Here is a 24,787-nt window from a genome sequence, read left to right on the forward strand (position 1 = left end):
TGCTGCAGTGCAGCGTCGGTCTTGCATGGCACGAAAAGCGTTGTGGGTGAAATGTGATATCGCAACAAGGGTCTCTCATACACATCCTACCTACAGCGTGTGCCTCCAGCTCACCGTCATGTCCGCCTACAACATGTGGGCTCTCACCTTCCCATCTGCGCCAATCGACTTGGATGTATGCCATGACTCGCCTCAGCCTCCACAGCTCCAGCACCCGCCTGCTCTTCACCCCGATCCTGCTTCGCCTTCTTATCCTTGCCACCCCCACCAGCCTTCTTCTTCTTCTCCTCCTTCTCCCTCTCCTTCCTCTCCGCCTCCGCCCTCCTCTCCCTCTGCTCCTGCAACCTCTGATTCTTCACCTTGATCTTCTCCTTCCTCCCTTCCGTATTCCCACCCCCACCACTCGTCAACTCCACATTAATCCTCCGAGCCGTGTCCTTCTTTTTCCTGCTCCCTCTCCCGACGCCTCCACTATTGCTCCCAAACACTTCTTCCTGACTCTTCAGCGCTCCGTCGCCTTTCTCGCCTTTCTCGATCGCCTCCGGGTCGAGCATGGAGTGGTGGTATAGTTTCAGGCAGGTCTTCATTCGGTCGTAGTTTTCGAATTCCAGGAAGGCCCAGCCTTTGGAGCGCTTGGTGTGCGGGTCGGTGCGGTGGCGGAGGGTGAAGGGTTCGAGGGATTGGAAGTGGGAGCGGAGGGTGGCGTCGGTGGATTTGTAGGGGAGGTTGCCGACGAAGACGATGAAGCGGGAGTTGGTGGGGTTTGTGGCGTCGCCGTCTTCACCTGTTGTCGCAGTGGTGGACTTCTTTTTGCGCTTTTTGGGCTGTGATGTGGTAGGTGTTGTTTCGGTAGTGGCATCTGCATCTTCGACCTGATCTGCCTTGCGCTTTTTGGACTGCTTCGCGGGCGCTGCTACTGCGGTCTCGTCGGTGGTGTCGTCCTTGGCGATTTCTGGTTGTTGCGCTTCATCGTCGGCGATTGTTTCTCCGTGCTTGCGCTTCTTGCCCTTCGACTGGGCTCGCGCAGCGTCGCGCAGCGCTTTCTTCTCCTTTCGCGAGATCGTGGGCTCTGCCGTCGACATCTTGGCTGCCAATCTTGTGTTGACTCGGAAGCTGGAAGCTGACATGCCGATAATTCCCTCGGGACGCGGATGACATCGGCCCCACATCGGCAGCCCAAAACCGCAGGTCGTTCAGCGTCAGATCCTCCAGGACGACCATGGCAACCTCAGATCGGGACATCGCAGGCAGGCGGTAAGCTGACGCAGCACTCGCTGTACCGCTTCTTCACACATGACATTCTTATCTTTCAATACCATCCGATGACAATAACAGCCTGACCGCGCCTGCCACTCTCCACCGTCCATCACAATACCACCGCTCTCTCCTACATGTACACACAAACCCGCCGTCATGCCCCAAACAGCAGACTCCACCAGAACCACAACCTCCGCCGAAGCCGCAGACGAAGCAACACCACTCCTCGGCGCTCCAGAATCCGGCCCAGTACGGTCAGGAAATGGCCACGCTTATCCTCCAGACGCCACTGGCAAACCCCATCCATCTTCAGAAGAAGCCGAAGAAGAGCCCATGCCATACACCCAAATCCTCCTCCTCTGCTACGCCTCCCTCGCCGAACCCGTCGCCTACTTCGCCATCTTCCCCTTCGTCAACGAATTCATCTCCATCGCCGGTGGGATCCCGGAGGAAAACGTCGGCTTCTGGTCTGGAATGATTGAGTCCCTGTTCAGTCTCGTCCAAATGGTCTTGATGATCTTCTATGGTCGCCTGGCGGATCGGGTTGGACGGAAGCCGGTGCTGGTGTTTTCGTTGGCCGGCGTGAGTCTGGCCACGGCGTTGTTTGGGATGGCGCAGAATTCGGGCCAGATGATTATGTTTCGATGTCTGGCGGGCGTGTTTGCGGGGAGTGTGGTGACGATTAGGACGATGTTGAGTGAGAATACGAACAAGGCGACGCAGGGGAGGGCGTTTAGTTGGTATATGTTTACCAGGAATTTGGGGATTTTGATTGGGCCTTTGGTTGGTGTGTGATACTTGATTTTCGGGTGAAACCGGATGGAAGGGGCGAGATTGCTGACACGCACAGGTGGCGCTCTGGCAAACCCAGCAAAGCAATACCCAGGCACGTTCGGCCACATCCGCTTCTTCCACGACTACCCTTACGCCCTGGCCACTTACATCGCTGGTACAGTATGCCTATCAAGCACCCTAGCAACCCTCTTCTTCGTCAAAGAAACCCTTCGAAAGAACGACCCTTCAGGTTCCAAGACCGAGCCCCCCATGTCAACCTGGGACGTCCTCAAATCCCCCGGCGTCCCCATAGTCCTCTACATCTTCGGCCACACCATGCTCCTAGCCCTGGCCTACACCGCCGTCTCCCCCGTCTTCCTCTTTACATCCGTCGAGAAAGGCGGCTTCAACTTCAGCCCACAGTATATATCTTACTTCCTCGCTTTGGCTGGAGCCTCGCAAGCTGGCTGGATGCTTCTCGCTTTCCCACCGCTCCAACGACGTCTAGGCACTGGGTCTCTTCTGCGCTTATGTGCGGCTGGCTGGCCATTTTTCATGGCCGCGTTTCCATTAGAGAATGAACTCCTCCGCCATGGCCTCAACACAGCGTTCTGGATCATTCTACCCATTGGCCTTGTCATTGGATCTGGCGTGTCGATGGCGTTTGCGTGCGTGCAGCTTTGTCTCAATGATATCTCCCCGAGCCCGCATGTGTTGGCGACTGTCAATGCGCTGGCACTTACCGTTAACAGCGGCGTGAGGGCGGTGGCGCCAGCGGCGTTTACGAGTCTTTACGCGGTGGGTGTCAAGTCGGGATGGGCTGATGGGCACGCTATCTGGTTCTTACTGGTGGCGCTGGCGCTGATGGCTAATGTTATTGTGAGGTTCATACCGGAGAGCGCGGAGGGTCGGCCGGAGCAGAGGAGGAAGGCGAGTGATGGAGATGAGGAAGACGATGGGGTGGTGAGGTGAGGCTGAAGGACGGCGATCTGGATTGATGCTTCATTCGTTTGATCCTTGCTCTGGACTAAGAAGCAACCACTTGAGGACAGTGCACCAGCTCTTCAGCACTGACGACCGTGTGAGCCCGGTATGGAAGGGCGGTCGCCTCGTGCAACAATAGAAAAGCAGAAAGCAAACATGGAAGCCCCATCGACAGTTTGCTGACATCTACATATCATCACATCTACACACCTGGCAACCACCGACGACTTTCAACGGACGCACTACTTGAAGACATGGACGCACTGGTGCAATCAGCAGTTCACGCCAGTCTCCTCGACATCTCTGTCCACCTCTACCAAAATAGTGTGCGCCTTGCGAAACAAGTGGACGAAGAATTCAAACCTACAAATCTCGCATAGGACACGACCACACCTGTCCTCGCATATAAAATCGATCTTGAACCCGGACCCTTCCATATCTCATCGAGATTCCAAACGCTCTTGCAATCGCCGGCAACACCATCATCTTCGCCATCGCTCTTAACGACGGCGCTGTCATCTCCCACCTGTGTGTCCCCAAGACCCACATCCCGGCTGACCAGCCTTACATCCAATACATTTCAACCCTAACTACACCCCAGCGGGGTCCGAGAGTCTGGCTAGAGGCGCCGGAAGGAAGACAGGTCGTAAGTGTGACGACGAGATTCGCCAATGCGGGTGAATTTGATGGAGAAGATAAGACTACGATCCGATGCCGTTCGAGACATTGGATGATTGAACCGCCGAACTCTGCGGTCGAAGTACCGATGCCTGAGCAGGATGTGGCTGGGGGGAATGTTAATTACTGCGATCCTGAGCAAGTGAGGATTAGGTTCGTGAATAAAGGGGTGGAGCACCGGTTTAGGGTTGTGAAGAAAGGGGGGGGGGAGGGATGGTGAGGTGCAGGAGGGTATGGTATAGGTAAGTTTGTTGAGCGGAGAGTAGAATGTTATTGGGTTCGGAGTGGTGTTGAGACGAGTTCCCGGGATGGATTGCGAAGCTTTAGCGACACATTGTGTCCTAAAAGCGTGGTATATATGCCATGAAGTATGACACCCTCAGCTCTAGAGACGACATCATTGGAGTACAGTACGTACAGGAAAAACGCTAGAGAGGCGGATAGAACGGATGTCGGTATATCCCGTATGTACAGCTACGTCGTCTACCTCGATCGCTTCTTGTACGTCAGCCATTCTCTTGTCTTCGCTGTTCGTTAACACTGGCATAATTTGGAGCTCGTCCAGAATTGGAGGAGTACGCGTATGTAGAAGGTGTAAGAGGCGGACAGCACAAATGAAAGCAGGATAGTAAGCGCTCACTGTGTCTAGATCGAGACTTTGCGCTGATCATGTAGTCACACAAGCGCTCTGTGGTCTGTTCTGAGTTGAAGAACAAGGCCTCAAGCCGAGAGCAGTGGGATGTAGGTTGTTCTGTGTGGCTTGGAAGATTTGCATTTGGGTCACTGGTGCTGACGAGAGAGTAGTAGACATCTCCTCCCGACCACGAATCGTATAGCTCAGCGAATATTTCTACGCTCAGTGCGCTCCGCAGAAGTACCACCAGACGCAACTATGGCCACAACGCAGCCGAACACGGCGGCAGATTTCCATCGTCGAGGCCAGGCTCACGGCGACACCATCGCTCATACATCTGAGCTGATCAATGAGGCAGTAGAACACCGAGCGTCTCCGAGCTGCTCTCCCGGCGGCGCTTTCCTGTCGGGCATGAACGTCCTGAACTGGGGCATGCCGACTATAATAGTGACCTTCTTCATCATGGGCATGGCCAAGGGAACTTCTCGTGGGGCTCCTCGGAGGAACGGGAGGCGGCATTGAGTGGGCCTCTCCGGGACAGCCTGGGTCGGTTTGTCTGACTAGGACATTAGAAAAACCGGTGTACCAGCTGGGTCAGTTGTGACTTGGCACAGCTAAAGCAGGGCGAAGATGGAAATGTGGGAGGGTTTGCTGGAGCTTGTGTTCAATCGGGCTTTACTGCAGACTTTCGAGTTGTAACGACTAGTGGGGGGATCTTGTATGTGTGCGTGGAGAAAGAATAATCAATGGGGAGGACGAGGCCGTGGTCAAAATCGCTTCTTTTGGTAAGAGATGAGCCGACGGGGATGCGTGGTGATGAACTTTGATGGGGAAATGGTGCGGGTTCTTGTGAATGAATGCACCATCTCGGAGTCGACATTGTCCTTGGTCTAAGAACTGATCAGGCATCTGATGCTCAATATCCGGTCCCATCCCCTCTCTGCGTATCAATATCCTCCGCCTCACCATACGGCGCAGCGCCCTCAGTCAGCACACCAGAAAGTGCAGGCCACTCAATTTCCTCCGTCCAGATCCTCTGTATCCGCTCGGCAGACTTCGTCAACCTCTTCCTCAAAGCCGTATAATCCGGATAGACCAACTTCCCACCCTTTCTCACATACTTCCCATCGACCAGCACATCTTCAATATCCCCAGCATCAGAATGCAAGATGATCGCAGCGACTGGATCACTCCAGCCAATCATGTTTGGTGCATCAGTCCGGAAGATGGCGAAATCTGCTTTCGCGCCGACTTTGATCACACCAAGGTCATCTCGGCGAAGGGCTAGGCCGCCGGCTCTTGTGATGAGGTAGAAGGCTTGCTGGACGGACATGGGGTTGTTCTTGGGGACTTGCCAGTTCTGCAGTGGTACCAGGTAATTTGGCCAGCGAAGGGTCTGTAGCCAGAGTCGTGCTTGCTGTACCATGCTGGAGCTGTATGTGAAGTGGCAGTCGACGCCGAGGGCTGCTTGGTCTTGGATGAGATGGGCGTCGGGGTCTGTGAATGTGTCAGTGAGTTGTATATGCGAACATGCTGTAAGATGTACGGTTGTGTCCAAAGTGCAGCTCGGATTCCGGTGTGGTCGAGATGTATTGGTTCGTTTGTCGCAACAGGTCTGCATCGCCATAATCCATGAAGCTGGCATGGCTGAACACAATCGGAACAGTGTCGTTCAGCCATTCGTACGAGTGCAGTGCAGTCGGACTATTGGTATCACTGAATGGACCACCGAGGAAGTGAGTTGTGACGACCGACAAATTGAGTGATCTGGTATTGTTCCAAAGCTCTGTGATGTTGGTTTCTGGCGCATTGTAGAACGCATCCCAGCCAAGACCAAGGCTGATCAAGCTATCCGGATCCGTCTGCGCGAATCGTGGGTCTGCAGCCAAAGATTGGAGCTTGCTAATTTGCGATTCCCATGAGTAGCCGTTCGGGATGATGTGAATGGCATGAGCATAGAATGTCCTTACACCGCTGTCGAATGTAGCGTTGACGCAAGCGTCCGTGGTTGCATCTGAGAAACTGGCATGCGCATGGTCTAGGACTGTCGTAGTGCCCTCGTACAGAAGCTCCAAGGCTCCAGTCAGTTGGCCGACGTAAAGATCGTCTGTCGTGAAGTGCTCTTCAGCTGGACCATACTCGCCAAACTTTTGGAAATAGTCTGCCAGAGAGGTGTTGGAGCCGATAGTCTTGAAGGCAGTCTGCCACAAATGGTGATGCGTATCGATGAAGCCTGGACTGATGATCTTGTCTGTCGCATCCACCCGAGTGACATTGGCTGGTGCTTGGAGATATCCCTCGAACAGTCCTGTTATGCGATCATTCTCGATGAGTAGAGATGCATTCCGTAGGACTTGAAGCTCCTCTGTTGTCTCGTTGAAGCTGATGATGGTACCGCCCTCGTAGACCATGGATCCCAGACTGTGGGAGGTCAATGTCAGCACCGCGAATATGCCGGCCTGGAGAGTGGAAGTAAGAAGCATGTTGCCAGCTATGGCGACTTTCAAGGAAGAACCACCCTGAACGGAATAAATGCTTCATATACCTCCGTAAGGGCTTTTGACCCACTGGATTCGACATCTTGGCTTACTCATGGCCTCTACTGGACCAAACCTCGGCCGGACTCCACAGCCTTGAAAGTGTTGCACGGAGCATGCCAACGTCTGAGCGTAGCCTTGATGCTGTGGCAGAAGAAGCTGTTTGTATCCACAAAAAGGGTCGTGTTTTCATGGTGACGTTCGGCAGTTGATTGCGTCGGCTGGCTCTGATCATGCCGAAGAACTGCCAGGCTGGTGAAATCTCTAGATGCAGTCAGTAATGCTTCATAAATCCTCTCAAAGCGTCACAAATGCTACCTATTGCTCGTCCTGTTCGATTTATGCGCCCTCGAGATCCAAACTCGTTGTGACGCATGATGAAATCTGACCCCAAGATCGATTCTCTGTGGACATTTCCATCAAGGCCAGCTTTCTGGACTCCGTGATCCAGCATTAAGTCGCTCGACTTAATTAGGCAAACTGTCTGCTCGATTACACGATGACCGGCGAGTCCAGACACGGATCCTCTCATGCTATATTGCTTGCTGGTGTTCCACATTCCGGATCATGGCATGCGGAACAAAGTCGTGCTACTCTCGCGCCTGGATCATCAGAAAACGACCAGTTAGTCTACACCCAGCGTTTCGTACGCCGTCGCCATTCCGGTCTCCTGGTTCATGTCTGCTGAGTCCTGGACAATTTCACGCACATGACCAGGATCCATCGTATGCGCCAACCTATGGAACTCAACATGCTGCTCCAGATTTGTCGACGGAGCTTCCATGCTGTCAATGTATGCTTGGAAGCTTTGGCCTGCATCCTTGAGGAGTGGACTGGCCCAGGGTTGAGCACAAATCGCCTCGATGAGGGCTCTGCTGAGCGGTTCAGGGCGTTGCGTGGCGCGAATCAAGCGACGTCTGCTGTCTCTTGATAGCAACGGGTCGGGTCGTATCGAGTGTGTTGACAGGACCGATTGCCTTGCTCTGGGAAGGCATTGCATCAAATGGCCGGGTGGGTACCATGCTCATCCTCTTGGGTGCTGTGAGTGGCAGATTGTGGGCATCGCCATGATCCCATTGTCTGATGAAGTCTGAGGGCCGAGTCTAGTTAGCGGCCGTCGCCTGCGAAAGGAGTGCCGCGTCCGAGATGCAATGTTAAGGCTTGCTCATCTCGAAGGGTGCAACCACAAGAGGCCATGATGCCACACGGACCGAGCTCCGAGCCAATCAATGATTGAGGGAAGACCCAACGTCGTGCTCCTGAGAGGGATTGATCGCTTCATCCTCCCGAGGATCCTTCGTGCTTTACCGACCCCGATATGCATCTGACCGTTATATAATGCCATGGCTACTGCGCCTGAGTGCTGATATGGCTCTTGCCTCATCTTTCCACTCTGACACAAACCGCGATCACGACAGCCATGTCAAAGGGAAAAGCGAACCACCTGGAGGACATCTCCCGCACCATGGTACAGGCCGTGAATGGGAGAGACTTCTCTCCTGAATCAGAGATGTGGTCACACATGTCGAACCGCTTCAGAGGCGACCTTGAGCAGTACAGAGCCCTTGGCAAAACCCATGCGAAGGTCGGTCCAACGGAGCTGGAAGAACATTTCGACACCTTCCGCAAAATCATCAAGGACTACCCAGAGTATCCTCAGAAGGACCCCCCTGCTGGAGACGCAAGTTGAGTTCAAGACAGGCACGGCTGAAGTTCTCGTACACGCGGAGGTCACGGGTCTTCCCGTTGGAATCTCGAGGGAAATCATGTGTCGTAGGCTCTCGTCGTATCGATGAGCAGTGGCTGTGCGTACGATGCACTGGGATACGAGGCTCCAATGCCACGGCTGCTGTGTGAAAGAAGAAGTCGCAGGCCTACCAGAGCTCGTCACTTCCGTTTAGGTTGAGCTGAGCTGTGGTGTGCCTGCTCTCCCGGCTCAGAAGACAGTACGGAAGCCGAGTTGTCCCTCTAGTGGAACCTGCACCACAGGCATCACAAGGTTGACTTGTTACATCGGCGGGTTTGTCGCTCGCCTTGCTGTACGACCACTACGCTCATTCACAAGCTGCATCACAATGCCATCACTACGACGGAAACCTAGTACAACACCAACAGAAGCTTCACACTCCCGTTCCACGATTCGACATGTAAAATTCTACCTACGACATCGTTTCGCTCTCCTGCGAAAGCACATCCGCCGACTCAAGCACCATCAACGCAGAAGTAAAGAAATCGCCGAATCGCAGGAATGCACAAGCGCAGAAAGGAATACCGCAGCAGATACCGAGTCGCTGCAAATTATCGCCGAGCCACCTGAGAATATCGTCCTCCTATCACCCTCACTTGCGAGCAGCCACAGGTGACCTTGGCTATCTGCTATCATCGCCCCGCCACCCTCAGCCGTACCTGCGACGAATGACGGAGCCCGTCGTGTCACGAGTCCATCTGATACACTTGCACCAACGGGAGACTTCTAACCAGATGGCCAGAGCTTCCTCAAGCTGCCCAATTCTCGCACCTGCTACGCTGATCCACACGCGCTGGGCGCTGTGGGAGTCATTGACAGCTGTGGTCGACCAGTTCTGACGCATCTTCCAGCACAGTCTGTTGATCCGACTCTTGTTCCGAGGAAGTCTGTGTCCTGCTCTGTGTCGTGCTTCCGCTGCGGCGTAGATTCATGACAGTCTGGCCCGTCAAAGCTACACTTCTCGGACTTACCCAACGAAATCTGGTCCCAGATCGGCAGACTGGTCATCGATGAGATGGGCCTCATAGATTTGACGGAATCACAAACCTCGCCAGCAGATCTCGAAGCTCTGGCGCGCCAGCCATCCCTTACGCGGACATGCCAGTACTTGCGCAAAGATCTCCTGCCATACTTCTACGGCAACACCCTCGTTATTAAGATAAGTGCTTTGTGCCAGGGTGGCAAACGATGGCTTGAAGCTATTGGGGTAGTCAACCGCCGGTGTCTGGACAAAGTATACATCGTGGCAGAGTGGCCACATCTCCTCCGTCCATTGGTCGGGCAAAAAGTCGTAAGATACGGTCCGCTGCAAATGATGGTCGGCTCGTCGAGGAAGGAGTGCTGGACTTTGGGGTTGATCTCATACTATCGAGCGTCGATTGCATCGAATACAAAGGTCTTTGCACGGAAGATTACGTTTTTGGCATAGCCTTAGACTATATGCGAGGTGAAAGGTATGTTTCGCGGGCCTGACAATGGCGTATAACTCGCTCACCTAGTGGCATCCGCTGGGTCAACCTCAATAAGCCTTGGCTAGAATGGCAGTAATCCTACATGCTCGGGGTGCCTACTAAGCGGAGGAAGCGACGAGGAAATAACAAAACAGTTGCTTGATTCAATACGTACACCTGGGAGTCCGATCATGATCCGCACGCTCGCAAACACTGTCTACTGAGCCACCTTGGATATCTGGAACGAGTGGCGTCAAGGAACAAACGTTCCACCAAATTTTCATATGAAAGCACCGTTATGTGGCGGGTTCGTCGCAGTGAACATTCACTGGCTTCGCCTGCTGCCAAATGTTTCAGGCGCACATGTGGTCTACTTGCAGCGCTGACTCAGCACACATTTGTCGCACTAGAACTTGACGCCTTTGTCCGCGCAAACACTCTTCCTGGCCAGAGACATACCTGAGCTCGGCCTCAGCAACCGTGAAGATCTTGCACGACTCCCGCGAACAACTCTTCATGGCGAGACACACGCTTTGCCTCCTCACGCTGCTGCTCGCGGTTGTGGTGGCAGGTCAGCATGTGACGGAAGTGCGAAAAACGCCAGCAACCGTGTTTGGCATCGAGTTCACACTGGACGAAGTAGTATGCTCAGCATCTCTTCCGAACGGCACGACTGCAGGGCGACGATGACTATTTGTCTTTGATGCGACAGTATTTCGACCTCTGCAAGACTGGCGCCATCACACAACTTCCACCCGCTGGATATGAGTATGTCCTTCGGATCTCCGTACCTTGTCGCCCAAACAGAAGCTAAACGTGAACTAGGCCCAAGCCGCATGTCTATCCAGCGACCACACTCCGTCATCCTGAATGGCTATGGCGAGACTGGTTCGAGGTCAACGTCCTGCGACTGCCTGTCGAGTCACATAGTGACAGTAGCGCTACTACGAAGTACCTTGGTGATAGTGATATGCTAGTCTTCAGCAACGCGATCACTAAGGTACGCGAGAAAGCCTATGAGGCATTGTCATCACGCTTCAACATCACCATACTCGAGGATCGACCTTATGCGATGATCGCATGGCCAAGCTTTTTCTTCACCATTATCGCGCAGTGTGATGCTCTCATGGAGCCGATCCCCGCCTGGCAGCGTCTGGACAAGTGCGAGACCCCCGCCTCTGGCGGATCTCAAGTGGACCAATGCAGAAGATGTCTCGCGCGATCTACGACAGTAGCTTCCGTCGCACGCTAAGCTCAACGCCACGGTACGTGGTCTACAATCACGACTCTTTAAGCGACACTATGCCGGCAGTAACACTAGCTACGTGCACAGCTGGTGTCGGAAAGTGCTTCCCGATGTATCAAGGAGGTGCGGACTTCATTGAGCCGAATCCATGCTCTGAAGCGGGAAACGTGGCACTTGTGATAGACCTCACTAGCCACAGCCTCCCAGTCTGGGCTGAAGGCCTCAACAAGTGCTTTTTAAAGACACAATCATGAAGTTCCTACAAGAGCCTGAACATCGCGACTGTACCATCTGACAAGCCCCAGAGCTGGGCCGCGGAAGTGCAGAAAATCACTGATGGCGTTTTGCAGCGAACATGGAGCTCGTCTGACAAGACTTACTCCGTGCCAGTCATTCTCACTGGCAGCGCCTGGCACGAGACTGCGGTCGAGGAGCTCCGGCGAGCACCCGAATACTCGAGCCAGGACTTGAGCGTAGCCCAGCTTCCTCAGCCTGCATATGCCTCCAGTATGGGCGCAGCTGCAATGGCTCGCATATCAGAGCCTGTCTTCAGCAACAACTTTGCAGCGAGCATACCGGAAACTGCTCGCGAGGTCGAGTTCACCGCCGCGATTGAGTACTGGTACCACGAAGAGCTGTGACCAGCGCATGATGGAGACGTAGATGATCAGTGCATAATGGAGACGTAGGTATCCAAAGCGGTATCCCGACCCAGTAAGGCGAGGGAAGATGGAACTTTAGGGACATACAAAGTACAGACCTAGACACACACCACAACCAAGCGTAGAGCATGTCCCGATACCGGTCGATCTCCAGAAGACAGTCGTTCTTGTTCTTCATGTGTCTATGACTGCCAATCTTCAGAGACTGTGTGCGTTTACGACTAGCGAGATGACAAGGCCAGGCGTAAGGCCTCTAGTGCGTCGCGTCGACAACAGCTCCCATCATGAAGCAAGCTTCTGTTAATTGTAGCTCAGTATTTCAGCCCATAGGTCTTGTGAGCGAACGGTCGAAGATCCTGACCTGAGCACGTGCTGTCGTGAGGACACGTTTCTCGGAGGTTCGCTCATTCACCAACCTCGCCGCCAAGCCATGTCACAACGCCCGTGCTTCTCGCTAGGGTTCGCGTACTTGAACACACACCTGTCGCTTCCAATGCATCTTCCATCTTTTCCTCGACCACCTCTCAACTCTGAGTTCATCGCCAGCGGTCGACCGGAACGCCCATCACTGGCCACCACAGAAGACAGCACCACACCACCACATTGGCAACATCAACCCATCTGATGGCTTCAAGCATGATAAAGAACATGTTGGCCCTCGCCGTCCTCGCCGGCTTCACACTTTTTGGCTCGGCCGCTCCTGTCAGTAATACCTTGTCGGTCGATTTCAACACTACCTCACTCGGGCAACCAGCTTCACCTTTCATAATGGTCAACAACTACACCATCATCTGGCCAGATCATGCCTGCACCGCAGCCGACTTCGACAGTGTGAAGCTAGCACTCGATGCAGCGAAGGACTTCACCGACGCAGCGAAGGATCCCTAGAATAACAAGCACTTCTTCGACGATCCTCGAGCTCGAGAGTACTTTGGAGCAGACATCGCTGACAACGAGGCTCTTCAGCTTCGAGTCCGCAAGAACCTCTGAACAGCGAAGAGAGTGAACTGGGATGTCTATGCAGAAGATCTCGAGATGGGGAGGTGAGCAGAGACAACGTGCTTCCCGCAGATCGAACAAGAACGGCTAACCTGTCTTGCCAGGGAGATCAAAGTCCGCTGCCGTAATCGCAACGACGTCACCTCCTATGAGCGGGATAAGAAGGGCAACTACATGTTCAAGAACGGTGTCAAGATGCCGCATGGCTGTAATCATGGTACCGGGGCTGTCTGTGCGCACACCCTCCATCCGAGCTATGACAACGTCGACATGTACACTATATGTCTGTGCGTCAGTTTCTTCACGCGATTAGACTCGACTGAAGCCAGAGTGGCTACAATTCTCAACTCCAGGACGATGAATTACTACGATGGGCGCAACGCGAACAGTATGAGAACGTAAGGTAGGCCTTTCCCTGTCCACTGCAAGACCATCGTGCTAACTTACGTATTCAGGGCTAAGCATTCTTGCACGAGATGTGTCATAAATTGCGTAAGCCAGAAGATTACTACGGCGTTGGTATCACTTACCCCAAGACTCAAGATGTCGTCCTTTATAGCGAAAAAGAAGGCAAAGCATATGGTCCAGATCGTGCAAAGTGGCTGACGGCTAGCGTACGGGGTGGTGCACTTATAGCAACTGTTAACGTCGACTGTTATGTCTACTACCTAGTCAGCAAGTTTATGCAGGACAGATTCGGCGAGGAAGTCATAGGACCGGTGAAGTTCTAGGACTCTCTACAGATCGGACCCCGTGACGTAGAGCTAGGTTACTTCAGTAGAGATGCTAATAAGCCACTTAATTGCGCCGGCGGACAGGTATCGGACTAGGATCTCTACGGTGGCGCGGCTTGCACTACTAATAGTGAGTGCTAGGGCATGTATCCTGGCTACCTTACAACAGTGTACAATCCCGGCGAAAACGTATGCCGCTACAGCACATAAGAGCATAAAGGGAACAAAAAGCTTGGATAAGCCAATCTAGGGTGCATAAATGAGCGGTTCAGGTATAGCCTAGCGAAGCCGATAGTGACAGGCAATTTCAGGCTGGAATCCAGGCAAGCGACTGTAAGACGTCATGTAGCATGAGCAATGAAAGCGCGGACAAGGCTATAGACGAGCTGCAGCTCAAGTACCCATAACAAACAAGAATGACCATCACTGCACCCTCTCGTTAGTCCTGTTTGGCAGATGATAGGAGGCGAAGAATTACTGCTAACCAAAGTTGATATAGGCTGTCCTTCCGAGACCTGGATTTGTGGTGTGCTCGATCTACTAACATGTGTCCTAACTTTCTGCTTTCATCTATAGGTCTCTCAATCGGACGATCGTATTCCTCGGTTTCATTGTTAATACTTGCTTCCTCAACACCGTCGGTGTCATAGACTGCGTGGGCAGGACCTCGAAGTTCCACACGATGAGTGTGGAGACAATCCTCAGCTCGAGGAGTGCCAATCGCTTGCCTGAGGATCACTGTTTAGTATGGCAAAGTTGTGGCCCTATGTGAGAAGATACTGTAAGTGTACGTACCGAAGCAGCCACGAAGCCCACCTCCGAAAGCAAAGGACGGCCCGGCATAAGGATTGTACACGACCTGACCAATTGCATCCTTCTCTAGCCATCGGTCGGGCTTGAACTCGGATATGTCATGGTCCGTGAAGTCTCGATACTTGGCTCCCGACGCCCTCGAGGTGGGGTTTCAAAGGGCGTCGTCGACAGGGAGAGCTGGCCTGTCAATGCTTGGCCCGGTGTTCTTTGGAATATGTCAACGATGGCAGTAAAGAAGGGCGGCTCATCAGACTCACCAGAAAGAACACATCAATTCCCTTGGGTACCTTGTGACCAAGGACTGTGACATCTTCTGTCGCTGCCCGGTTGTTAATGTAGCCAGGAGGCTCGAGCCGCAGAATCTCATCGATGAAGGCGTCCAGGTATGGAATCGAAACAGAAGTGATGGCTTTGGCAGAAGGACAGCTGCCGCTTTGTGCATCCTTTGGGAAAGCACTACGAAGTGCTTCACGCAATTCCATTTGCTCCTCCGAATGCCGCATCAGAAAGGTCATGCCCCACATACAGGTGGTCGCTACAGTGTCGTGTCCAGCGATGAGGTATGTTCAGAGCTTATCACGCAGGACAGGGGAATGTAGGTCAGCCTTTCGATCAGTTCGCGCAGCGTCTTTGATCTCTCTAGCTACGGCGAAGTCTGTGGCGGACGAAGGAACCTGGCCTCGTTCTGCTTTCAGCGTTGCATCAGCAATCTTGCTCCGTATGAGTGTGTTTTTGGCTTTCATCGCAGCTCGCAATGAGGGATATGTCCAGATTGTGAACTGGTGTGCCCAGGATCCGAAGGGTGAGCTTGCTGTTATCTCGGAGCTATCTCCTAGTACACCGACTGCATCGACCTCAGCTGAAAGTGGTGCTGTTAGGAATTCAACGGTCGAAGCAGAGTCCATATCAAGGTCAACCTGGTCCAGATTACGAATGTGTGAAGACTGCAGCTGTGTAGCCCCTGCTGGCGAACCGAATGCTGCTGCCCGGATGGCATCCAGAGCAGCATGGATGAGGTCGTTCTCCACGTTGAAGGATCTTCCAAGAGCGAGCCTTGACTTTTGTCGCCAGAGTTGCAGCAAGTCACTGACTGCGCTGTATATCGCAGGCGCACTAGTTGACTCGAGAAAGTTGGGTGACAGAGTGTCAGCCAGGATCCTACGATGATGTCGCCACTCCTCGTTCGTGGGCAATAGTAACTGCGATGCTGGCAGGGTAGCTTTGAAGAGCCCACCGAATAATGCCGATCTGTCGAACTCGCTTGCTCTGCTTGTCATGATGTCGATTCCTCTGTTGTTCTTGTCAGTCATAGTGGACTTTCAAACCGCATATTGGAGGCTCACTTACTCGCGAGCATCCGCCACGATGAGCCAGGGTTTCCCGCCGATTTGGGCAAACATTTGTATGACTGGAGACTTCAGTCGTATGCATTTCTCAGCTATGAAAGTGAACGCCTCTTGGCGTCGCTTCTGCGCTTTCAAAAGATCGGGGATGTCACCCAGCAGCCTACCAGCGGACACTGGATCGCATGGTATGCCAGGTATCGGCTTCGGTAGCAGGGCGCGATAGATGAGGTATGCGAGGGCGGAAATGCTTGCAGCGAAGGTTGCCGCTGTGGCTGTGAACAAAGCCATTGCCAAAGTCAAATCAGGTTTCGAATGGAGTTCGAGGTGGATGGCGGTCTACAGAAGTAAGATGCTGGTCTTCTCAGCCCTCCACTGTTCGGTTAGCCCTTCGCTAATAGGATCCTAAGGAACATGAACCTTGCTGCCCAGATCTAGTCAATCTCGAAGGATAGTTCTGACCAATCATGCTTATCTGATGCTTGTATTGCTTCACCGTTCATCATGCCGTCCAGGTAGGCGGGGCTGATCACCTGGTATGCAGTACCATCTGACCTTTTTCGCAGAATGAAAGGTATGGAGACGCCCGGGAAGATCACCGCCACATCTCCTGGCTGCACATGCTCTCTACCGAGACCGATGTGGCCATGTCCAAAAACGAGGACCATATCGGTGTCTTTGGGATCGACGTATGTGCTGTAATCATTATCTGAGGGGTCAAGAGTGCCTTCGAAGCAGCGCTTTGCTATGTCTGTGAAACCAGGACGTTCGCTCCATCTGCTCCAGATGTAACCTGTCGTTGTCTCCATGTCGTAGTTGTAGGCGAGACCAATGCAGATTGTCCTCTGTATTGCCAGCAGACGAGCCGCTGAGCTCCCGTAGGTTGTCTGCGGGAACAGCTTCTCTTCAACCTTGGCAAAAGTCACGAGATTCCTCAGATACGGGTTCAATTCAGGAACAGACCATCTGCTGGATACAGTATCGGTTGCAAGCCCAGTGAGGTGAAGCGTCGTGCCGTGATTGGTGAACGTATCGACTTCACATTGATCGCTAGTGGTGCCGCCTGCCGAATACATCCACCAAGGGTAGTATCGGGGCGTGCCTTTCATACTCCATTCAGGTACCCAGGATGGCAGACCCGGGACCAAAGGAGGGTCGCCCTCTTCGCGACTGACGTCAGCGTGCTCCATGGACATGGCATGAAAGCCACGTTGTTGTATGACCCGATGTGCTGCGATAGTGAAGACTGAAGCAACGGAGCGTCCGTAATCTACAAGTCGCAGAGACGTGTCGCTCTTGGGGTGCATACCATGGAGAGCAAAGACGTGGTCTCTCGGATCTGTGCACTGTAATACCGTTGTAGAAGAGTACCCTCGTGTGATGCCTTCGTTGTCGTTATTGCAATGCTTTATGCGTAGTCCTTTGATCAGTGCAGCAGCGTCCAAGACAATGCGAAAGCTGTCAGTGCACGATAGGGTGCCATGCGACAGAATGTCCAGTCTTTGAAGTGCCTCGCGAAGCTCAACAAGTTGACACATGTATACGCCACAGATAACCATTGCTGACTGACCAAGTACTGCCCCTTGCACAATCCAAACTCGACTGAACCATGGTCGTTCGAACATCTATACAGCTGCCTCAGAGCGGCTGTGTAATAATGCGTCTGGGGGAGTCGGCGTCGTGTTACGTTCGACACTCGCAGCTGAAGTGACAGTAGGAAGCTCATTGCCTGCAGGCGCAGTCTCTGGTCCGAGGTATATGAGAACCTTTGTACTTCTGTATATGCGGCCCATCTGGCCCACCTGTTCATTACGCTCTGTGACGTTGTCTTGATTGATACAATTGGCGTCAACCCAGATGGAAATGTCCTTCAAGGCCTTGCGCTTTATGATGGTCCGAATGCTGCTAAGCGCATCGTAAGCGCTGGGCGTCATATCTAGCCACAACGAGTTCACTAGAATCGATCGTGTCTTCTCGATGCCATTCGACGCATATGAAAGCGCATAATAGTCCACGTCCGATGAAAGTGACGACTCAACTAGCGAGCAAGACAATGTATCGTTTTTGCTGGAGGTGTCCAATTTAAGCAGCCTGAAACGCCCTCTTGTTAGTGTGCTTGGGTAGTGCCAGTTGGTGGTGTAAGCGCAGTTGTTCTGAGAGACGTCAACTCTCAAAGCGTTAGCCATGTGCCTGCTTCTCTACCGGTCCGTCAAGCTTTAAACCGTACAGAGACATAAGCGGTCCGTGCAGACGATGATGAAGGCAATAAGGCAACGCATTGCCATCAAGATGAGACTCCGGGTGTTCGCGTGCGCAGTGCGGCATAGTTGGTTGCAAAGCTCCTGCCTGATCGGGGAAAGGAATGTACTTTGTATGAGGTCTCGAAGTCGTCAGCACGTTGCCTTCGCGGTCGCCTGAGAATGCCTGAGAATCATTGGCCGGACGTTTCGCCTCACTGAGCAGGAAGCATAAATTTAGCTGAATTGGGACATTACAGTCTTCCCGTGTCCACTGATGAACAGCTTGGCCAAGGTGCTACTGTCCAAGCAGGAAGAAGGTTGTACGACATTGCTGTTGTCCTCGATGCTTGCGGTAGCCGTCCATACGGGCAGTGAAGGGCGATGTAGACCCCACGCGGCCCAGGAAAGCGCGTCACGACATGGCGAAGTCTGGCGATATACTGAGGCGATGAAGATGCAGATGTGAACCGAAGGGCAGCAGGAGGTGTGAAAGTAAAGTCCATGTCATCAAGCTTCAGGCCCGTGCCCGTAGCAGCGCGGGGATCCCCGCAAGGGCCACGCGAATCGCCATGCAGTCGCGACTATCTGTGCTGTCACATGAAAGCTGGCCATCAACCGTTCAACAACTTTCACCACATCTTCTCCTAGTACCACCAACCACGATGTTCCACGAAGGCGATCTACAGTCTGGCATATCGCTCGCCATCACCGAAGGCAAGTTCGTAGCTTGCTTCATCCGCCAGAACGACAACGAAGAGAGCCGGACATGGGAGGAAGAATGGCTGGGCCAGGGACGCCGCACATCATCGCGAGAACACGAGACCATGCAGAACATGTCAGATGTCTTCAGTACGCGAGCTGTCATACTGCGGATAGAGCTGGGTAGCCAGGAAGCTGGATTCCTGAGCGCATTCTGCCCCATCGACCAAGCACCAACTTTCATCGTCATACACAACGGACAAGTGCTGGAGAAAGTGGGAAGTGGTGTAAGCAAAGAAGACTTCGTACGAAGGGTCAGTGCTGCGCTTGGTATTGAAGTCAGTGTCCAACGGAGAAGCGACTTCCACGACATGCGAGAAGAGCAGGGCGGACGCAGCCGGGAAGAGATCAACGACCAGGCCGATATGAGGAGTAGAATGGAAGCACCACAGACCAGAGAAGCCACAACTGAAGTGACGGGCGCAGTCGACGACGATGAGTTCGTTTCACAGCAACTTTCACACGAAGCAGCAACATCCTCAACATCAGCGACAGTGGACCCGGCAGATCGCGAGACCAGAGCATCGTCAACTGCGACGCCACAAGCTGGCGAATCCGCGAACATGTCGGAGCTCTTCGGGCCGGATCGGGCGAAGCGACATGAAGAAGAGAAGGCGAAGCAAGAAGCAGCGGAGAAGGCCAAGCGGAAAGCAATAGCTGATCGCAGACGGAAGGAGGCCGAAGAGGCACATGCAGCACATCGTGGCGACAAAGGCAAAGGCAAGGCATCCGATGTGTCCGGGAAAGAGAAAGCAAGACGAGATTGGCTTGTTCAGCAAAAGCAGCGCAAAGATGAAGCACAGCAGGAGAAAGCACGCATATTAGCCGGCATTGAGGCGGCCAAACAAGAGAGAAAGGCAAGATCACAACGACCTCCACCCGAGGACGCACCCAGCTCGTCACTCGCTCCCTCCGCAGATGCTGCTTCGAGGAGAAGGATGGGCCCTGGCGGGATGTGCAACCTTCTGATTCGACTGTTCGATGGTACATCGATCAAAGGACGCTTCGAGCCAAATGCGAATCTTGCTACGGCCGTGCGAGACTGGATCAAGCAGCAAGCAACGGGAGCACAAGCCGGTGGTGAAGGTGGCACAGCGGCAGAAGGCAACGTACCTTTCACCTTCAAGCAGATCATGGCACCACAACCGAGTCGAAGCATTGAGATGTCAGAGGAGTTTCAGTCACTCGCAGATCTTGGGTTGGTGCCCAACGCGACACTTGTCTTGATCCCAGTTCAAGGCTATACGGATGCATACTCATCGGCTGGTGGCCGAGGATACATGAGCACAGCACTTCATGCTGCTTATGGTGTTGCAAATACGGCTACGAGCATTGTGTCTTCCGCATTGTCGTACGTGCCTGGCTTTGGCGGAGCTGCGCCTGCCAGTGAGGTGCCAGCGTCCAGTAGTCCATCCATTGCGACAGCGTCTGGTGAAAGTAGCAGTTCCGGGAGCATCAAGGTCAAGACGTTGGCTGATCAACGTGCCGAAGCGGCGAAGAAGCAGGATCCTCAGACGTTTTACAATGGCAACTCTTCTGCCTTTGAAGGCAGGAAAGATGATGATGATAAGAAGTGAGTTGTTGCAAGACCAACATCGCTCTCAAGAACCTACCTTCGACGCTTCACACGCGATGGCACTTACAATGAACCGGGTAACTCAACTTTCATTCCGCCCGTTTGGACGGCAGTAGGCGAAGATATCATAGCCATGGGCAGTGACTTCTTCTGGGCAGGATTGGCTAGAAAGACTTGGCCGATCTGACCCTGGAAAGGTTGGGACAGCAGGCGGAGATGCCTGTTCAGGAAGGAACGCAGCTGACCAAAGCTCGGTCGACCAACAGCCGAAGTGGGAAGGTGCCATCATATGCAGGAACCATACTACTCCGACATGGATCATACTCCCACGCGTGTCACGGACTCCACCACTTTGTCTTAACTTCAGCTCGGTTATGGTTGTAGCGTGTCGACTCGAGATTGGCAGGAGGTGGCATGTGGTCTTCCCACTCCGCTCTTGAAAGGATTCGGACACCTTTATGTGCGATTCACTGTCGTCGAAGCAGTACTTTGGCTTGTCAGTGTTCCACTTTCGCTCATCTGCGGCTCAGTGTGGCTCACGTGGTGATTCTTGCGTTCTTGCCATTCACGAGACAGACTCGGAAAGAAGCGGCGCACTGACACACTCACTTCCGCACAAAAGCAGATCCCACTTCACACTTCCTTCTCACTATCAACGACACTACAAGATAATCTGGACCACACACCACCGCACACCAGCTCATACAATCATCTGCGGCAACATACACAGATCCAGCACTCTCAACCAACCACAAACCTTCAACACTCGATACAGACACCTCACACCATCAACATCAAGATGGGTCTCAAGAAGATTCTCGCTCTCGCTCTCACCGGCGCCGTGACTACCGCTCTGGCCGTGCCGAGTCTCGACGTTCACGCTTGCCCCAGCAAGTGCAACATCACCTACGACAAGTCCGTCCCAGATCTCAAGGACTTCCCACGCACCCAAGTCGACTTGTGCTACGACGACAACTTCCTCAACATCGACTTCACTGCCTACAACGAGACCAACTTCTACTACAACGAGTCGCTGACCACCAACGGCCCCATCTTCAACTACGAAGTCCAGGAGACCTTCATCGCCCTCGGCACCGACGACCCCACCAGCTATCTCGAGTTCGAAGTCGCTCCCAACAACGTCAAGTTCAACGCCTGGATCTACAACCCCAGCAAGACCCGCGAGGAGGGTGCGCCGTTCGAGACTACCTACATCGACGACGATGGCGTGATTCCTGTGCAGACTTCGCTCGACAAGGAGGCAGAGACGTGGGTGTCGAACGCACAGATTCCTCTCAAGCTGTTCGGTCTCGGCGAGGGTCAGGCTCAGGGCACTCAGTGGCGCATGAACTTCTTTCGGATCGTGTGCAATGCTGAGACCTGTCCTAATGAGCAGCTTGGTGGGTGGAGCCCGCCGAACGAGGCTAGCTTCCATGAGACACCATCCTTCGGCAACGTCAAGTTTGTCTGAGTACTGGAGAGCAAGCACGACGGCGAGGAGAGCCACCACCCCGTGAATGCGTTGAGCTGCTTTGACGAGTCTGCGGCCGGCGGGTGTCGAGAGTCGGGGACTGAGGCAAGCTCTTCCATCGACGAGACTGATGGTTGGGTCTACCAACATGATGCGATAGCAGATGTCTTTGATGAATAGAGAGCTCAGCAATGAGATGAATACAAAGCCCAGAAATGAGAACTTGTGACAATTCACTGCTTTTCCCACGTGCTGCTATGGTTTCGATGTTAGTACTATCTCCCAATCTCACCTTCTCCTACGGCTCGCGTCTCCGAGAGTCGCTTTTCTAATCCTTTGTGTGGAAGCTCTACATTGACGAAGGGCTGTGAGGTTGATGAAGAACGCAGGGCTGCCCGCCATGTTTTCGGCCAGTCACGTGCCAACGCCAGCCAGCGCGTTGTTTCCCCGCTTACGACATCGCGGTCGTGTTCCATCAACTTCACATTGCCCCCTTCCCGTGTTTCCTAGACATTGCTACAACATTCACGATGGGCGTCGATACTGGCTACGATGGTCCTTACGGCGGCACTCGGTTATATCCAATGTCAGGTGGCTCTAGTAGAGCACCCATTGACTTGACCGACAGCCCACCCAAGAAACGCAGAGGCAAGCGCAAGTCCGCTGACATCGATGACTTCGCCAACGAACCTCCCAAGAAGCGCAAGACGAAGCGGAAGAGTACAGATGATGCCGAAGATGGCGCTTTCACCAGCGAAGTTCCCAAGAAACGCAAGATGAAGGGCAAGAGCACAGATGACGCCGACGATGGTGGCAGGCCAGTCAAGAAGAAGGCCAAGTCAAAGAACGAAGAGAAACGTCTGAAGCGATGGCGGGACAAGGCACCTCAGTCTTACGGCGAGATTCGTGGCCGCGCCTTGACGCAGAGGATGTTTGTGGTTGACCGCCAGCGACACGATGCGACCGGCGAAGGCGAACTTGCACATCCCACAGAAGTCGTGAAACTCGCAGGCACGACCGGCAACATCTACACCATCACCATCGACCGACTCCCTTCCTGCGATTGTCCACATGCTCGCAAAGGCAATCAGTGCAAACACATCGTCTACGTCCTCGCACGCGTCTTACGTGCACCAGCACACCTCGAATACCAACTCGCCTTTGTGTCATCCGAGCTCCGCGACATCTTCGAGAAAGCGCCGCCACTACCCTTCGAAACAGCCGACGATAGCGCGAAAGACGGCAACCGGAAAGAGCTGACAGACTGCCCCATTTGCTGCGAAGACTTTGAGCCAGAGAACAGTAACGAGAAGGTGGTGTATTGTAAGGCGGCTTGTGGGAACAACATACACGAGGAGTGCTTCAAGCAGTGGGCAGCAACCAAGGCAGGTGGCAACGTGACCTGTCCGTTCTGTCGCACACCTTGGGACTTTGGTGGCGATGATCAGGCAATCAAGATGGTCGCGCAGAGCGGCAGTCTCAATGCGGAGGGATATGTCAATGTGGCGAGCCAGCTGGGATTGAGTGGTCGGCGGGATTACTCGAGCTACCATGAGTATTGGGTGCGGCGGCGGATGAGGAATGGGGAGGATGTGGGCGATTATGATGATGGATGGTGAGAGAGGGTGGGGCTTGGGTCACGGTGAGATGTGATCGCATGATTCTTGCACGTCTTGCAAGCGATGTGCCAGTATTCGGCCCCGGTCAAGCCTTGTTGCTTTGAAACACGAATGGCTACTCGGTTATAGCTTCTCGGTCCTCGGTCTTCTCCCAATTTCGGGGCCATTGATGCTCGACTGCCGCTTCATCCAGGCGATTCATGCAATGCCGAGCCCGATGCGTCTCCACATTGATCAGACAACTTCAGTATCGGCTTAACAATTGAGCCGATCCCGAATTCATTGTTGTCGTATGGCTTCACTGACATTATATGGAAAGAAGGGTTTGTACGTGCCGACATGGTGCTACACAGACCTGACGTCCTCAGCTACACATCCACGACATTCATCTAATGACACATCACAGAAACATGGCCTTCCAACCATTCACCCTGCCGAACGGCTCCACCATCAAAAATCGAATCGTCAAGGCGGCGATGGAAGAAAACATGGCGGATGTAAGGAACGGCAACCAGGCATCGGAGTCGCTACTGCAACTCTATCGAACATGGGGCGCGGGAGGCGCGGGTGTCATCCTCAGTGGGCACGTCATGATCGATCCAAGAGCCCTGGCCTGCCCAGGAGATGTTCTGCTAGCTGATGATGCTCCTACATGCGACGAGCAACTGTGGAAATCATGGGCAGCTTCAGCGCAGAGTCATGGCGCGCAGTTCTGGCTTCAGCTGAACCATCCTGGACGTCAAGTGAAGGCTGGAAGTGGCTTACCTGTCTATGCGCCGTCCCCGATTCCGGTCGATATTGGGAAGTTCAGCAATGCTTTCGTCAAACCTGTCGAGATGGATGAACAACAGATTCATCGTGTGATTGAGCGCTTCGCCTGGGCCGCCCGGAAGGCGGAGCAGCTGGGGTTTGCTGGAGTCGAGATCCATGCGGCACACGGGTATTTGATCTCGTCGTTCCTTTCACCGAGGAGCAACGGTCGAACTGATAGGTGGGGAGGCTCGAGAGAGAATCGTGCGCGACTGCTTCTGGAAGTTGTACAGGCCGTCAAGGACAGCACATCACCTCGATTCGGCGTCGCTGTCAAGATCAACACGTCGGACTTTCAGCGCGGTGGCTTTGGGCCCGAGGACTTGGAGTGGGTCGTTCGGCAACTCAACGAAATGAAGCTGGACTTCCTGGAGCTCTCAGGTGGCAGGGTTTAGGGTTAGGGTTAGGGTTAGGGTTAGGGTTAGGGTTAGGGTTAGGGTTAGGGTTAGGGTT

At 53.6% G+C, this 24,787-nt stretch overlaps 15 protein-coding genes across 15 annotated transcripts; 9 read left to right on the plus strand and 6 right to left on the minus strand.

Moving 5' to 3' along the window:
* Positions 1-143: 143 nt before the first annotated feature.
* Positions 144-1,082, minus strand: CLAFUR5_14616 (uncharacterized protein; the record flags this gene model as incomplete). The annotated part of the gene is made up of 1 exon (XM_047913764.1): positions 144-1,082. One exon carries the CDS (start codon positions 1,080-1,082, stop codon positions 144-146), a length of 939 nt encoding a protein of 312 aa, XP_047769319.1.
* A 331-nt stretch (positions 1,083-1,413) lies between these two features.
* Positions 1,414-3,003, plus strand: CLAFUR5_14617 (Efflux pump azaK; the record flags this gene model as incomplete). Its single annotated transcript, XM_047913765.1, has 2 exons — positions 1,414-2,044; positions 2,108-3,003. The coding sequence occupies 2 exons, from the start codon at positions 1,414-1,416 to the stop codon at positions 3,001-3,003; spliced, it is 1,527 nt and encodes a 508-aa protein (XP_047769666.1).
* Positions 3,004-5,243: 2,240 nt separating this feature from the next.
* Positions 5,244-6,810, minus strand: CLAFUR5_14618 (5'-deoxyadenosine deaminase; the record flags this gene model as incomplete). The annotated part of the gene is made up of 2 exons (XM_047913766.1): positions 5,244-5,824; positions 5,874-6,810. 2 exons carry the CDS (start codon positions 6,808-6,810, stop codon positions 5,244-5,246), a joined length of 1,518 nt encoding a protein of 505 aa, XP_047769431.1.
* Positions 6,811-8,284: 1,474 nt separating this feature from the next.
* Positions 8,285-8,554, plus strand: CLAFUR5_14619 (uncharacterized protein; the record flags this gene model as incomplete). The annotated part of the gene is made up of 1 exon (XM_047913767.1): positions 8,285-8,554. The coding sequence occupies one exon, from the start codon at positions 8,285-8,287 to the stop codon at positions 8,552-8,554; it is 270 nt and encodes an 89-aa protein (XP_047769302.1).
* A 2,211-nt stretch (positions 8,555-10,765) lies between these two features.
* On the plus strand, positions 10,766-11,949 carry CLAFUR5_14620 (uncharacterized protein; the record flags this gene model as incomplete). The annotated part of the gene is made up of 3 exons (XM_047913768.1): positions 10,766-10,830; positions 10,888-11,223; positions 11,565-11,949. The coding sequence occupies 3 exons, from the start codon at positions 10,766-10,768 to the stop codon at positions 11,947-11,949; spliced, it is 786 nt and encodes a 261-aa protein (XP_047769693.1).
* Positions 11,950-12,618: 669 nt separating this feature from the next.
* Positions 12,619-12,858, plus strand: CLAFUR5_14621 (uncharacterized protein; the record flags this gene model as incomplete). Its single annotated transcript, XM_047913769.1, has 1 exon — positions 12,619-12,858. The coding sequence occupies one exon, from the start codon at positions 12,619-12,621 to the stop codon at positions 12,856-12,858; it is 240 nt and encodes a 79-aa protein (XP_047769602.1).
* A 147-nt stretch (positions 12,859-13,005) lies between these two features.
* CLAFUR5_14622 (uncharacterized protein) lies at positions 13,006-13,700 on the plus strand (the record flags this gene model as incomplete). Its single annotated transcript, XM_047913770.1, has 4 exons — positions 13,006-13,013; positions 13,074-13,367; positions 13,425-13,461; positions 13,506-13,700. 4 exons carry the CDS (start codon positions 13,006-13,008, stop codon positions 13,698-13,700), a joined length of 534 nt encoding a protein of 177 aa, XP_047769601.1.
* Positions 13,701-14,667: 967 nt separating this feature from the next.
* Positions 14,668-15,040, minus strand: CLAFUR5_14623 (Cytochrome P450 monooxygenase; the record flags this gene model as incomplete). Its single annotated transcript, XM_047913771.1, has 2 exons — positions 14,668-14,721; positions 14,774-15,040. 2 exons carry the CDS (start codon positions 15,038-15,040, stop codon positions 14,668-14,670), a joined length of 321 nt encoding a protein of 106 aa, XP_047769533.1.
* A 42-nt stretch (positions 15,041-15,082) lies between these two features.
* CLAFUR5_14624 (Cytochrome P450 monooxygenase) lies at positions 15,083-16,150 on the minus strand (the record flags this gene model as incomplete). The annotated part of the gene is made up of 2 exons (XM_047913772.1): positions 15,083-15,806; positions 15,864-16,150. The coding sequence occupies 2 exons, from the start codon at positions 16,148-16,150 to the stop codon at positions 15,083-15,085; spliced, it is 1,011 nt and encodes a 336-aa protein (XP_047769600.1).
* Positions 16,151-16,293: 143 nt separating this feature from the next.
* CLAFUR5_14625 (uncharacterized protein) lies at positions 16,294-17,055 on the minus strand (the record flags this gene model as incomplete). The annotated part of the gene is made up of 1 exon (XM_047913773.1): positions 16,294-17,055. The coding sequence occupies one exon, from the start codon at positions 17,053-17,055 to the stop codon at positions 16,294-16,296; it is 762 nt and encodes a 253-aa protein (XP_047769599.1).
* Positions 17,056-17,484: 429 nt separating this feature from the next.
* Positions 17,485-17,793, minus strand: CLAFUR5_14626 (uncharacterized protein; the record flags this gene model as incomplete). The annotated part of the gene is made up of 1 exon (XM_047913774.1): positions 17,485-17,793. The coding sequence occupies one exon, from the start codon at positions 17,791-17,793 to the stop codon at positions 17,485-17,487; it is 309 nt and encodes a 102-aa protein (XP_047769598.1).
* Positions 17,794-18,761: 968 nt separating this feature from the next.
* On the plus strand, positions 18,762-20,435 carry CLAFUR5_14627 (uncharacterized protein; the record flags this gene model as incomplete). Its single annotated transcript, XM_047913775.1, has 1 exon — positions 18,762-20,435. The coding sequence occupies one exon, from the start codon at positions 18,762-18,764 to the stop codon at positions 20,433-20,435; it is 1,674 nt and encodes a 557-aa protein (XP_047769597.1).
* A 798-nt stretch (positions 20,436-21,233) lies between these two features.
* Positions 21,234-21,905, plus strand: CLAFUR5_14628 (Extracellular protein; the record flags this gene model as incomplete). The annotated part of the gene is made up of 1 exon (XM_047913776.1): positions 21,234-21,905. One exon carries the CDS (start codon positions 21,234-21,236, stop codon positions 21,903-21,905), a length of 672 nt encoding a protein of 223 aa, XP_047769615.1.
* A 530-nt stretch (positions 21,906-22,435) lies between these two features.
* CLAFUR5_14629 (uncharacterized protein) lies at positions 22,436-23,524 on the plus strand (the record flags this gene model as incomplete). Its single annotated transcript, XM_047913777.1, has 1 exon — positions 22,436-23,524. One exon carries the CDS (start codon positions 22,436-22,438, stop codon positions 23,522-23,524), a length of 1,089 nt encoding a protein of 362 aa, XP_047769614.1.
* Positions 23,525-23,934: 410 nt separating this feature from the next.
* Positions 23,935-24,729, plus strand: CLAFUR5_14630 (NADH-dependent flavin oxidoreductase; the record flags this gene model as incomplete). Its single annotated transcript, XM_047913778.1, has 1 exon — positions 23,935-24,729. The coding sequence occupies one exon, from the start codon at positions 23,935-23,937 to the stop codon at positions 24,727-24,729; it is 795 nt and encodes a 264-aa protein (XP_047769208.1).
* Between the last annotated feature and the right edge of the window lie 58 nt (positions 24,730-24,787).

This window comes from Fulvia fulva, chromosome 13 (assembly GCF_020509005.1).
Source record: "Fulvia fulva chromosome 13, complete sequence".
NCBI lineage: Eukaryota > Fungi > Ascomycota > Dothideomycetes > Mycosphaerellales > Mycosphaerellaceae > Fulvia > Fulvia fulva.